General features: G+C 37.5%; 1 protein-coding gene across 1 annotated transcript; it reads left to right on the top strand.

Annotated features, from left to right (window-relative positions):
- Window positions 1-10,434: 10,434 nt before the first annotated feature.
- Window positions 10,435-11,243, top strand: LOC5569898 (NADH dehydrogenase [ubiquinone] 1 beta subcomplex subunit 11, mitochondrial). Its single transcript, XM_001658746.2, has one exon. It carries the CDS (start codon window positions 10,522-10,524, stop codon window positions 10,993-10,995), a length of 474 nt encoding a protein of 157 aa, XP_001658796.1. The 5' UTR covers window positions 10,435-10,521; the 3' UTR covers window positions 10,996-11,243.
- Window positions 11,244-14,203: the final 2,960 nt, after the last annotated feature.

Below are 14,203 nucleotides of genomic sequence, written 5' to 3'. Positions count from 1 at the left end.
TACGATATTCTACGGTATTGCGTTATCTAGTAAGGTAGGTTGTAGCAGTATTTGAGATAGTTTAGAAGTGTTATTGATATATGTATAATATTTAGAAAACTGATGACGCTGTTGTTACTGAAATGTTTCATTTTTTACTGTCTTTTATAATATGATATAATATTGTTGAACAAAATGCTATAATTTATAACTTATTTAATTCTCTAAACATTTTTGCACTACTTTGCATTTATCACACCAACACTGGCGACATTAGCGTTCTTTTGGTAGTATTTCTGTTATGTAGTAGTAACCTCTATCGTTTTTATTCTAACGATCATAACATAATTATCGTGAGCGTAGTAGTGGAAATAACATAGAAGTAGCTTTTGGATTTGTAGTTAAGGTATTATGGTATTAGTTGAAATGTGACACTTTGTTAGTGTCTATGAATATACCGCTTTGATGATATCACATATATTTTCTAATTCTCTATTTCTCGGTACACCGGCCACGGGAACGTCCCTCGGACTCAACGGACCAGCGATGGACCGCATCTCAAGCTAAGTAGAAAAATTATACCCAAGGAACAATTGGTAGCTTTTAAGATACTTACGTGTTTAATACAAGCTGCATAGCAGCAACCATTGCTGAACAAATTTTTAGTTGAATCATTAATTGAATAAAATTAATTTCCGCTTATGAAAAAGCTGTTATTCCACTTGCAGTTTGTGTTTTGAATAAGAGCTGAATAAACCTCCGAAAATGCAAATATAGTAGCTTTTGTTCTACAACACACAAGAAGTTTAACAATTGACTGATCAAAAGCTTCTATAGGTTGTAGCCATCATTTTAGTAGCATATTGAACAGTTGATTAACAACAAATCGTACAAAAGTTTCAGTGTCTAGTACTTAAAATGTTGACCAGCATGATTAGTAAAACTTATGAACAATGTGAATAACAGTATATGAGTATGCTCTTATTCAAGCAAAACATATTATGTCTTTTTATGTTATTTTCAAATGTTTCAAATGTTTTTCAAATCAAATCCAAGACTTGTATGCGATGGATGGATTAACGTAATGGACGTAATGGCGACGTAATGGATCAACGAGGGTAAAGTTCGAATCACATTGGATTAAAAATATCTAAATTTAAATTTTCCATATGTAGTGATCATCATCTGCGACGTTATTGATGTCGAAAAAAGTTACTAATCATAACATTTCTAATGATAATCGAAGTATAAATAATAATTTAACAATAGTTACATGAAAGTGGTTACCCAACTTACAGTCAAGTGTCACAAATAAACATACATATTTAATTATTGTTGAATAATGGTGACAGCTGAAAAAATGCCCTACAAAGAGCTGAGAAGATGGTATTTAGATCCAAATTTAAGTCAATGTTCAACATTTTTCATTGGAATGAATAATAGTAGAATCAACACTTATTAAACTTCTCCAAAGAATCTCTGCCGACTTGTCAAGATTGTTTTACTAATGAGTTGAACAAGTCATTTTTCCTTCTATTAAAGAGCCAATATTCCACCAAATAAATATAATTGTGTAAACAGACGTACAGGAGACGAACTAACGTTTTGGTTGCTTCGCACTTCAGCTGTTTCCATGTTTAACATGAACATGATTAAAAGCTGAATGAGTATTTTATAAAATCCTAATACAACATAAATATATCATCCGAGCAGGTCATCTAAAGAAGTCCAAAATAACGATTACTAAACACATTGTTCAGCAACAAAGAAGCCTTACAAAAGAGGTCACACCATAGCCAAATTTTTGAAAAATGGACAAAATATCTAAAAATTGCGTTGTACTCCTAATGTATTGCAATGTTCAACTTACTAATATTATTATTATTTATCTTTATTTGAGTGGTTTTTCGCCCTTGGCGAATTCGCTACTAACTTGCTAATATATAAAAACATGTTGGATACAATAAGGATTCATTCATTTATTTCATAACGCTAAAAATGACCATTTCTTACACCCACCCACCCCTTCGTAACGCTTTTTGTATAAACATTTTATAAATTTTGTATGAGCCGTAACATCGTGAGGACACCCACCCACCCCCTTCAGCGTTATGAAATTTGTGAATAAGCCCTAATAACTGATGCTTTCTCAATACAATATTTAATTATGTTTAGAAAATATTTTGAATGGTTCTATACCATTTCCCGGAAAGACGTTTCCCGGAAATCATTTCCCAGATACCCCATTTCCCGGAAAGACATTTCCTGGAATGACCCGTTTCCCGGAAAACCATTTCCCGGAATAACCCATTTCCCGGAAAGCTACTCAATGGTTAATATAATAAGAAATTTCCGGTTCTATACCATTTTTAAAGCAAAGTTATATCTGAACCATGAAAACAATGTGACAAGCTCCAAGAATACTTTATAAAGAGCCACTTAATTGTCATGGATTAGTTTTTCGACGTTCATACCAGCCACGAAATTGCATCGAAAAGAATGATTTTAGCCCAATGTCACCCCGCATGGCGGTAATATTTCATTGATATTTCAATGCTTAATTGCATCCTCATTTTTTATGTTGAATAAAACTATTTTAAAATTTAAAATTTAGCAACAGGCAACGTGATTTTAGCTTTTGTCTATATATTTGATATTTTAATTTGAAAAGCAGTTCTACCGGATAATTTAGAAGCATAAAGGCCCAAACGCAATGATAGCGGAACGGCAACGGAAAGCGGAACCGGTTCGCCAGCATGGATCACACCGTCTCGACTGAGCAGTCAACGGATGAAAGTGAACCAACACTGACTCGACAAGTATATAATATTTCATGCTGGCGAACCGGTTCCGCATTCCGTTGCCGTTCCGCTATCATTGCGTTTGGGCCTTAATAATTAAACATATTCCTGCGAAAGCCACTAAAAAACATTTGCAAATTTTGAAATAATTTGAAGTAAAATATAATCATATTGTTTTTTTTAATGGATCGAAATTTTTAAAAGTTAGGATTTTTTAGACTATCTAATTACAAGCTTGATAAGTCTATTTATATATCATGTAGACCAATTATCTGGATTTCATTTCCCCTGTAAAGGTTTCAAGCTATAGACTTATTTTAAGACTAAATAATCTCAAGACATTTTAAGCCTCTATACCATTTTTGTGCACCCTGTGAGAAAGTTTTTGCCCGGTCCATTTTTGTGTTATTTTGGTATAATTATTATTGTCCCCACTGTCTACATTTTTATTGGACAAATGTCCTTCTTCCTTACATAGGCTGTTCTTTCGAGTTATGCTATTTGAATAATGTTCAAACTGATAAACAAAACAACATATAACACAGCGTGACAAAAATGACATGTTTGCGTGTCTCAAGGATCAAATTATGTGTCTCTAGTAGATTTGGGGTTGCTGAATCTGATGCCATCCTCAGAAATGCTCCAGCACGTCACAATTTTCAGCTACAGGTCGCCAAAATTGCATAAAACACTGATTTTATCGATGTTTACATAAAATTTAAAGTATAATTTATCAAACTTTTTTGTAATCTAATCCATCAAGCATGTATAATACGACTCAAACTTTCATTTTCGATATAATTTGATTTAAATTGCGCGATTAAATTTAGTTTAAAGCGATTTTTTCAACATGCTTACTGTCTCCATACAAAATTCTCCGTTTCTTGTATATGGAAAATTACAATACTTTTTCAAACTACAAAAAAATAACTTTTCCGCATCGAAAGTAGTATAAACTTTGTTGATAACTATTGTTATACTTATGAAGTTTGAATTCTGTGGCAAATTGAGCAAATAAACTGCCAGCTTGTAAGGCAAACTTGCATGCAAGTTGACTGAAATAGTCAATTTTTGCTTTTTCAACAGCCAATATCTCAAAATCTAGACGTGCTATGATATTTTTGAAAACGGCAATGGATTTAGCACATCTTAATTGAATATATTGCGGTATTTTGGTGCTTGAGACAAAAACGTGTTCCGCAGTGTAATTCAGTTATAGCTACTGCCATTTACATCGGAAATTACCCTTCTTTTGAAAATTTGCCGTTCTTCTGAATCATATTGACAGAAACATTTTTGGCGAAAAGGCTGCTTAAATTAAACATAAGAAATTTTCCCATCTTTCAAACTAAGGTTATTCTATTAAGTAATTGGATTAAATCAGGGCTGGGAATGGTAATAGTAGTAGGCTTGAATGTCGCGAAACTCACGTAGCTCTTCTTACTACAGTAGTTTGCAAACGTGAATCTCATCAAGTAGCCTATTTTGAGTGCATGAATTTTCTAAATCATTAATGTCATCGAAAGCTGTAAATGCGGGAAATGCTCCGAAAAATATAACATTTTTATATAGTAGTTTTGGGTTGCCTTTAGCAACGGGTGTTTTACTACATTCTAGGCATTTTGCCTACAGCACCGATAGGCTGAATTTCGCTTCGCTGACTGCGATTTGCTCTGCATGGCTACTGTGTCGTGAATTCCATGACTTTTTGCAATCCTGGATTATACACCAATTATGTCACGCACAATTTTAACATTTTGGACCAACTGTCTTCTTGCCATTTTTATAAGGCTAATGACGCTTCTTTTAACTCCTTCCGCACCTTTGGAATTAGACACTAGCTTGAACTTTATGATCTGATAGTGTTTCAATTGGTATCATCTTCTTGTTTTTCTTTCTGGCATGACGTTTCAACTGCTTCTCGGCTCTATATTCATATCAGCACTCCCACAGTTATTAACCGAGAATATTCTTCACCAATTGACAAAGAAACTCTATGCCCTCAAAAGTAAAAACCCTCGACCAGCGGGATTGAAACCTGCTAAACTTAGCTACGGTCTTGCTGAATAGCTGCTAATTAATCGCTACGAATTTTCGGGTTCCGCAAAAGTTTATTTTTAGTACATTCCGGGAAGTGGCATTCCGGGAAAAGGGTTTCCGGGAAATGGGTCATTCCGGGAAATGATTTCCGGGAAACGGCATTCCGGGAAATGGTTTTCCGGGAAATGTCATAGAATCATTTTGAATCAGTCTTCTGACATAGGATTATTGATTGAAATATATTTTATATTTGTATAATGTTTAATAGATGGAAAAAGTACGACAAATAATAAAAATATTAACCTAGTAGAAATATTATACATTTAATATATGAATTTTAGTAAAGTTAGATGAACAATTCAATTAAAGTTTTAAAAAGTTAAAACTTATTATGAAATTCGATTAATCATTTCAGACTGTTTTTACTTTGTGAATAAACTTTATTTTTGACCAGCATTGAAATAAATTTTCTCACTGTGCGCTATAAATAGCCGACTGAGTTCAGCTCGCATCAGTACTGAACAGCAGCAGCAGTAATGCGCGTATTCAGTTGTTGATCAGCATAGCACGTGTTGATTAGTTATTGTTGAATAGAAGCTCAAGCATGATCAAAAATCAGCTACAAGAGGTTTATATTGGGGACTGGAAGGCTGACATATGAATTCAAGAATGACGCAGATGGCAAGGTATACCGCTGACGATGGGAAGGTCTCGAGTTTGAATCCAGTATTCAGGTAATTATCAAAAGTGTGGTTATTAATTCATGGTAAAGGTATACACTGCATTTGATGTATACAGTGTTAGCTATTTTTAGTCATTTATTTGTTTTCAATCAATTTTGTGGCAGTTGAATAAAAGCTGAGATGAATGCTTATAAAGCGGTTTTGAAGTTTTAGAATAAAGTCAATATACAACGACACGCTTTATAACTTCTCCAAATTTGTGTGAACAACGCCTGAACAAAGGCTTCACTTGGAAATAATTAAAATGTTGTTCAACATAATGCTGAATTAAACTGCAATAATGTAGTTTATTAAACTAGCGTTGTTAAATCATCAATCCTTATTAAGCTAAGTGAAACCTGAATAAACATCATAACAATATATGATTACAGTCACTAAATGATAAGAAGCTTAATAATTTCGCCAGATTTGCTTGAACAATGTGTGCGTAGCAGCTGCAAAGTAATATAATAAAGCAACTATTCAGTATGTAGTTGTGAAAAATTGCTTAATAAATGATTATAAAATAGGCAAATGTTTCTTGGGTACTGCATACTATTTTTATTTAAACTGAAACAACAACTTAACTTTTCGATCCCTGCATATTCACCCGCCTGATAATACAGCCTTTCCAATCTGTAAACTAACTTGAGACATTATTCAATTGAATTCTCATTTTGAGAAGACCGCAGAACAATAGCAAAGAACATAAAACACATAGCTGACCATACCGAACACATTTACAGTACATTTCGGTTTGATACTTCTTCTCATAATTATCTATAACTTAGAATCGGTACTACAAGTTATCAACATAGATAGTCATCTCTCCTAGAAATTGTAATGGTTAGCATTCCAGCGCGACCTTTGGAAGATAATACTTTTTAACTTGACTCATATTTTGGGATAGATCAGAACAATAGTTTGGAATAGATTGGAACACATCATTGACATTGTTTCAGACTAGTAGCATAAACGACTAAAATACAAGAGAATACATGACATCTTCTTCTTTCTGGCGTCACGTCCCCACTGGGACAGGGCCTGCTTCTCAGTTTAGTGTTCTTATGAGCATATCCACAGTTATTCACTGAGAGCTTACTATGCCAATGACCATTTTTGCATGTGTATATCGTGTGGCAGGTACGAAGATACTCTATGCCCTGGGAAGTCGAGAAAATTTCCAATCCGAAAAGATCCTCGACCGGTGGGATTCGAACCCACGACCCTCAGCTTGGTCATGCTGAATAGCTGCGCGTTTACCGCTACGGCTATCTGGGCCCCTCTAGAATACATGACATACAAGACCTGAAAAATGACGAGACACTTTAGATAGTTCTTGTTCGCGTATAGATGGAAGCACATTTCATGTTTTTCACTTCTATAACGTTCATTCGGGAAAACGGATCTTCCATCAAATCGCTATCATTTATAAATTGGATTGCAATCTATATAATTAACATTCTCTGTATATCATTGTCAAAAGATGCTTGGAGATGACATATGGGCTGCAATTTGTCAACATAGGCTACAGCATGGGCCTATTCACATGACGTTCCAAAACAGCTGATCGGGAAGCTCTTTGACAGTTCTTCTATGAAAATGACAGCCTCGTGTATGGACCGGTCCTCCACCGATGTAAACAAATGCATAGACGGACCTGTCACATGAAAAGGCCTATAGTGGTTTTCACGCCCGATGGTATGGGTGACCTAGTGTAGATGTAGTTGTGAACCTTAGAGGAAAACAATATGCACTCAGTCTCGAAAAACACCCAGAATCCGTGTATAAATTTTTCAAATTGGGTAATATTTCCATATGCATTTTGATGAGTCTGGAAAGCGTGTGCAAGTTTCTTTGAGGAAAACAAAAACAAACTGTGTATGACGAGCGTATGCTAGTCTACGTGTGTTCAAATGTCACTAAGCTCTATAGCTCTGTATGTTATTTCCAAGATTCATTTACAACATATAATTTCATGCCGCTTCTCCATGCGTAAACAAGAATCCGAATTGCTCAGGACTAAAGGCTGACTATACAAACACGACAACGGGAGGGAAACTGAAGCAAAAACAATTTAATTAAACTACTTCTGCACAATATTCAAACAAAATAGTGTTAAAGCGGGCAACATAGCCTATTCCGTCTAAATATTGACAAAAGTAGAGGTAAAAATTTGCACTACGGGGTCCAGCACAGACAACGAAGCTGTCACACCATAAAAAAAAGGATCAATGAAAAAACATCTGGAAGAAATTTTAGTTTCCCAACCAAAGAAAATCTTACAAACCGTGTCACTAGGTATGAGAATACCATGAACAACCTTATCGTGCATTCCATCTTCCATAAGAATAAGTACGACGTTGATCAAGTTTGTAATCTAAATGCTCATCGCAACTCCTAAGCACCAACACTGTGCATTTATATGCTGTAAATGTGTATTATCCTGACAAAACTGCAATTTTCTTTCCAATGTTGTAAAATATTTTGTCTAAGAAAATTATCCCGTTTTTGTCACGGTTCCGTTTTCATCAACTGAAAATTGCCAATCGTGTTGAACATCCCTGTATATTGAACAGATCGTAAATTGTTTAATTAATTTTTCAAGATTCCTGCTGATCTTGTTTTGTTTGTTGAATCGTGGGTAGGACAATCCTTTGACTGTCCTACCCAGGTGTTTTTGTGCGTAGTACATGTCCTACCTGTCCTACCCACTTCCCGCGCCACTGATTTTGGACATCACCTGATTTACACACTCAGTTGAAATCGGCTAATTTTCATTCTTTTGCCGAGATCCGCACAGTCGAGTGGTCAGCAAATGAAATTCAACTGATATGTCAGCAAAAAAATAAGTTTGTTTATAGCAGCACCTCTGGGTGCCTCTGAGAACAAACGTCACTTTTGCTGAGATGTCAGCAAACGAACTTTAACCGAGATTTGCACAGCTGAGATCGGCATACTGATTTAAGAGTGTATGCCTTATATACTCATGCTAAGATTTCAGATGAACTTAGCTTAAATTTTAGACATATTGTATCATATTGGCACTTTTGAACTTTTTATGAATGCCAATTCTGAGCTCTATTATTGCATTTAATGTATGTTCTTGAAATGCACGTCCTCTTGCATTCGTAGTTTTCACAGATGTTCTATTGATACAATTTACAATTTTGATAGGTTTGAAGCCAATTTGTAATTGTTTTGAAAAAGGTCATCATTATTAAGTTGCATAATGTATTAATAATGCAATACTTGATTTCCCGTACATATATTCCTCACCATCTCATTGGAAATGAGCATACACGGCAACGCGGATCTACTCAAATCTGAGTTGTTTCAACGCAAAACCGTAGATGAGCCCAATAACCCAAATTTGGCTAAATTTCCAAGGCCTCCATTAGGTACTTTGCCTTTGAAGCTATAAGAAAAATTTACTTGAATTTGGTTTGATTCAACGCAAAATTGAGTTCATTCAACCCAAGCTTGAGAATAATGGCATTTACCCAAATTTGGCTTATTGGGCCAAACTACCCCCATTAGGTATTGACAATTCGAGTGACAATTAGAAGTTCGGCAGTCAAAACTTCGGCGAAGTTCAGCGTCGGCTTTCTAATTTGGTGCTTCGCCGACGCATAAGGATTGCCTTTGTCGACGTAGCACTTCGGTAGAATGCCGACGCCGAACTTCGGCGAACTTTCGGTGATATTTCATTTCTCTCATGAACTTCGGTCTAAAATTAATCTGAATGCACAATTGACTGTTTAACGATAAACTTGCGACGATCGACGCGCCACCACATTTCATATAACGGAGGATATTAGAACTAACTTGGAGGTGATGATTTGGAGGTTATTTGGAAAGTTGGAGGTTAAAATCACCTCCAAACACTAGCGATTTTGCGGTGGGATGTTGACGTTTGATCACGAATAGGTGCAGGATTTGGGTTGAGAGAATAATCGATACACTTAATTTTGAGTAAAGTCAACTCAAAAATTAGGTAAACTGTTTTTCCGTGTATAACGACTAGCCTGTCCAAATTGTATGCATGTTCAAGTTATATACGTTACCCTACGAATACGAAAATGGCAACTTTGGCAAAGAAAGCTCTCAATTAATAACTGTGGAAGCGCTCATAAGAACACTAAGGGCTCATTCATTTATTTCATAACGCCGAAAATGGCCATTTTTGACACCCACCCACCTCCTCGTAATGCTTTTTGTATGAATATTCTAAAAATTGTGTATGAGCCGTAACATTACGAGGACACCCACCCGCCCCCTTCAGCGTTATGAAATTTGTGAATAAGCCCTAAGCTAAGAAGCAGGCTCTGTCATAGTGGGGCCCATTCACAAATTTCATGACGCTGGAAGGGGTGGGTGGGTGTTCTTGCGATGTTACGGTTCGTACAAAAACAGAAAAAAATCAATACAAAAAGCGTCACAAGGGGGTGGGTGGGTGTCCAAAATGACCAATTTTAGCGTTATGAAACATATGAACAAGCCCCAGTGAGGACGTTATGCCAAGTATGAGAAGAAAAAGAACCAATCAATATTGTCGCACCGCCACCAAACCTGATCGCGCCAGTGAGACTCGCACACGCCTCAACTTGCCGCATTCTGAAATCAGTTTTTTAGTGTGGCGCTGCATTGTTACGATTTTTATGAACACAGCGCACTATTCATATATTAGCTGCGACGCACGGGGCCCGAGAAAACAATAATTATAAATGTTGGTCTTGATTTCTACCGGATACATAATAGCACTGCTCGACAAGCTGCTCGTTATCATCCAGCGGATCCAGCCGATCGGAATATATTGTTTGACCCCGCTCTCCCCATTAGATCCCATTCAAGCAAAATAATCTTGCATGACATCTTCGCGTTGACATTTCACAATCTGTCAAAACACGAAAATAAAAAAAAATCATCCCATCGGATTCCGCGAGTCCGCAAGTAAAAGTCCTCGTTTCGATTCGAAAATGTCCGGCCTGATCCGGTTGAACAACAGCGGCGGTGCCCTGCTGGTGCGAAATCTAATCCAACAATCAGCACGCAACGCGCGGCTCATTTCGTCGTCCCAGAAGAACCGTGAGGCGGCCACCATCGATGTGAGCAAGAAAGCAGCCGCTGCAAAACCAGCGGAACCAGCTGCTGCTTCTTCGACCAAAAATTGGGTAAGCTATGGATTCGACTACAAGTCGGAGAAGGAAGACCGGGATTCGATGCACTCGTCGTTCCTGTTCACCGTGACCTTCTGCCTGGTGTTCGGCACGTTCTACTGGGCCTATCTGCCGGATCCACAGCTGCAGGATTGGTCCCAGCGGGAGGCTTATCTGGAGCTGAGACGTCGCGAAGCTGCCGGATTGGAGCCAATAAGCAAGGACTTCATCGATCCGGCCCAGATTGTGCTGCCGTCGGATGAGGAACTCGGCGATACCGAGATTATTATCTAATAAGGTGGACCTGTGGCTCGAAAGGTGCTGGAGAGTCTTGTTTTCCGGCTGTTATTGCATCGATCTATTATGTAATCAACCCTGCTGTCGAAGAAGCAGTTGTGGGTTAGCCAAAACAAACGTCGGCTAGAGTACTTCGAGACGCGTTTCAACACCTGGAAGGCCTCAGTGATTGCCGGTTATATATCTGGGCAAGTGGAGAAGTGAATTTGTTCAATAAAGGATTAGGATTTTTAAAATGCGGTAAATAAGTTTCTTTGCTTAGAAAGGGTGCTGAAGTTAGTTGATGACGGCATGTTGTACAATCAGGTACTTTAAATCGTGTTGATTTTTTTTACTTTGAGCTCTAAAGCGGTAGGGTAAACCTCGATTTTGAGACGGAATGAATGCAATGCCGGATTTGGGCTTCAGTAGCCCAGTTAATATTTCTTGAAGGGGGTCCTTGATAAAAAAATAAGCGGGAAACGCTAAGTATAGGTATATATAAAATACTTGAAAAGTCGTAGGTACATTAAAGATGATAAGATTGAATTTTGACTGAATGGTCAAAACTATTTGATTCATAGAGACTTGGGTAAGAACCATTTTGCTGCAAATATGTCCATTTAATTAACTTGAACGACAGTCGTTATTGAAGTAAAAAGCAAATCGATAACCTATTTTATTTTATTTTTAGTTTTTTGAGATTCGTAAACAATTCAACACTTAAGGTTACCGATCTTAATCAGAATCACATAACAAAATTATAACACATTTCTATCAACAACAGTTGTTTATGTAGTGTTGTCATCAATATGACTTTGTTTATAACTTGTTATATTTTTGAAACAGGTTTATAGCTACATTTGTTATATTTATGGCATCGATTTTTGTCCTTTCGACGTTTTGTCTTTCGACCTTTTGTCCATAAACCGCATTTAAGAGAGCATGTACTTTTAGTAGGGGAACTTACGTATTCTCGGCAGTTTAAGCCGATGCCGCGCTTCTTTTGTAATTTTCTCGGACATCAGCAGACAAATTACGTATTTGTTTGTTTACATTTATGCGCTGCTCAATCCTCTATCGATTCACACCAATAGACTTGTTAAAATCTTTCTGGAAACGTTTTTGCAACGCTGCGAACATCTCTTGTCAGTGTGGCTATTGTCGGCAGCCTCATTCTCTTCGGCAACTTTCCCATAAGCGCTGCAGGCGAATCTGTTCGGCAGCTCCAAATCAGTCGCATTTTGAAGCGTGTTCATTTGATTTGATTCGTAATGAGCCTCTGTACGTGTCATAAATTCTTTTGTTCTAATGACTATTACTGTGCGCCGTGTGTTGGTGCTTTCTCGCTCTCTCTTACGGGCAACTTGAAAACAGGGCGCATAGTAAAAGTCAAACGTTTTATAGCATGCAAATGCTCATAGGCTGTTTTTCATCACGCCAATCTGTCATGAAACGGCCTACTTTCCTGCACTGAAGTATGCAGTGCGGGAATTTCCATTTCGCAACTGAAAGCAGTGCTGTACTGATTCATCACGCAACGCTTTCTCATTACTGGTTTCAATTGCATAATGGATCATAACGCAACAATTTTTCAGAAATTGTAAAATTTGCAGACAATATTTCTATGGAAACTGAATCAAAAGCGCCTTTAATATCCAGGAAAACCGAAGCCAATTGCTCCTTGTCAGCAAAGGCTAGTTGAATATCTGATGAAAGCAACGCTAGACAATCGTTTGTTCCTTTGCCCTTGCGAAAGCCAAATTGAGTACTGGAAAGCATGTTGTTTGATTCGACCCAGTGATCGAGTCGGGATAGGATCATTTTTTCTAACAATTTCCTTAAACATGATAACATAGCAATCGGGCGGTACGAATTATGATCAGACGCTGGTTTCCCAGGCTTTTGAATAGCTATTACTTTGACCTGTCTCCATTCAGGTGGAACAATGTTGTGTTCCATGAAAGAGTTGAACAGGTCAAGCAACCGTCTTTTAGCGATATCAGGGAGATTTTTAAGAAGATTGAACTTGATCATATCGCGTCCCGGAGAGGAGTTGTTTGATGAAAGAAGCGCCATAGAAAATTCCAGCATAGTGAATGGTCTGTCCAACGCATCGTCTCTCTGGGTTTCCCAGAATGGCGGTTGAGCTGGAACTGAGTCTGGACAGACCTTTTTTGCGAAATTGAATATCCAACGATTGGAGTATTCGTCACTCTCATTTGAGGATGAGCGGTTTCGCATGTTGCGAGCCACTCTCCAAAGCGTCGTCATTGAAGTTTCTCGTGAGAGGCCATCGATGAAACGTCGCCAATAGCTACGCTTCTTCGCTTTAATAAGATTCTTCAGTCTTTTTTCGAGCTTCGAGTACTCTAAATAAAGTTCTGAGGTACCATATCTACGAAAAGCTTTAAAGGCATTAGATTTTTCTCGATACAACTGAGTGCATTCATCATCCCAACCAGGTGTGGCTGGTCGTCTATTGAAGGATGCACTTGGAACTCGTTGTTTTTGGGATTCTAATGCACTTTTATAAATCAATTCTGTTAGGAATCGATACTCATCCAACGGTGGGAGAGTGTTGAATGATTCGATACCCAAAGTTACCGCTGATGCAAATTTTTGCCAATCGATATTCCTAGTGAGGTCAAAAGGAACCTGAATTGACTGCTCTGACCTTTCACAATTATTTCTGATAGACGTTATTATGGGCAAATGATCACTACCATGGGGATCATCAATCACCTTCCACATGCAATCGAATGATAGTGAACTTGAACCTAAAGATAGGTCAATGCTACTTTCTTTGCCGTCTGATGAAATACGTGTCACTTCACCTGTGTCCAAAATGTTCAAGTTGAAATCGTCGCATAAGTCATAGAAAATAGCCGCTCTATAATCGTCATAAGATTCGCCCCATCCAGTACCATGTGAGTTCATATCACCCAGTATTAAAACTGGAGATGAAAGCATAGAGACTGCATTCCAAAGATGACGGTGGTTTATTGAAATTCTTGGAGGAATATAAACAGAAGCTACGCAAAGATCTTTACCCTTTACGTTTATTTGGCAAGCAACGATTTCTATGCCTGGATGAGTCGGGATGGGGATTCTGTCGAATGAATGGCACTTTTTGATCCCTAAAAGCACACCCCCGTAATTATCATCTCGATCCTGGCGTATAATGTTAAAATCGTAGAAGTTAAGATTATCTTCAGAAGAAAGC

This window comes from Aedes aegypti, chromosome 2 (genome assembly GCF_002204515.2).
Source record: "Aedes aegypti strain LVP_AGWG chromosome 2, AaegL5.0 Primary Assembly, whole genome shotgun sequence".
Classification (NCBI taxonomy): domain Eukaryota; kingdom Metazoa; phylum Arthropoda; class Insecta; order Diptera; family Culicidae; genus Aedes; species Aedes aegypti.
This window is presented reverse-complemented; position numbering and strand designations above follow the sequence as displayed.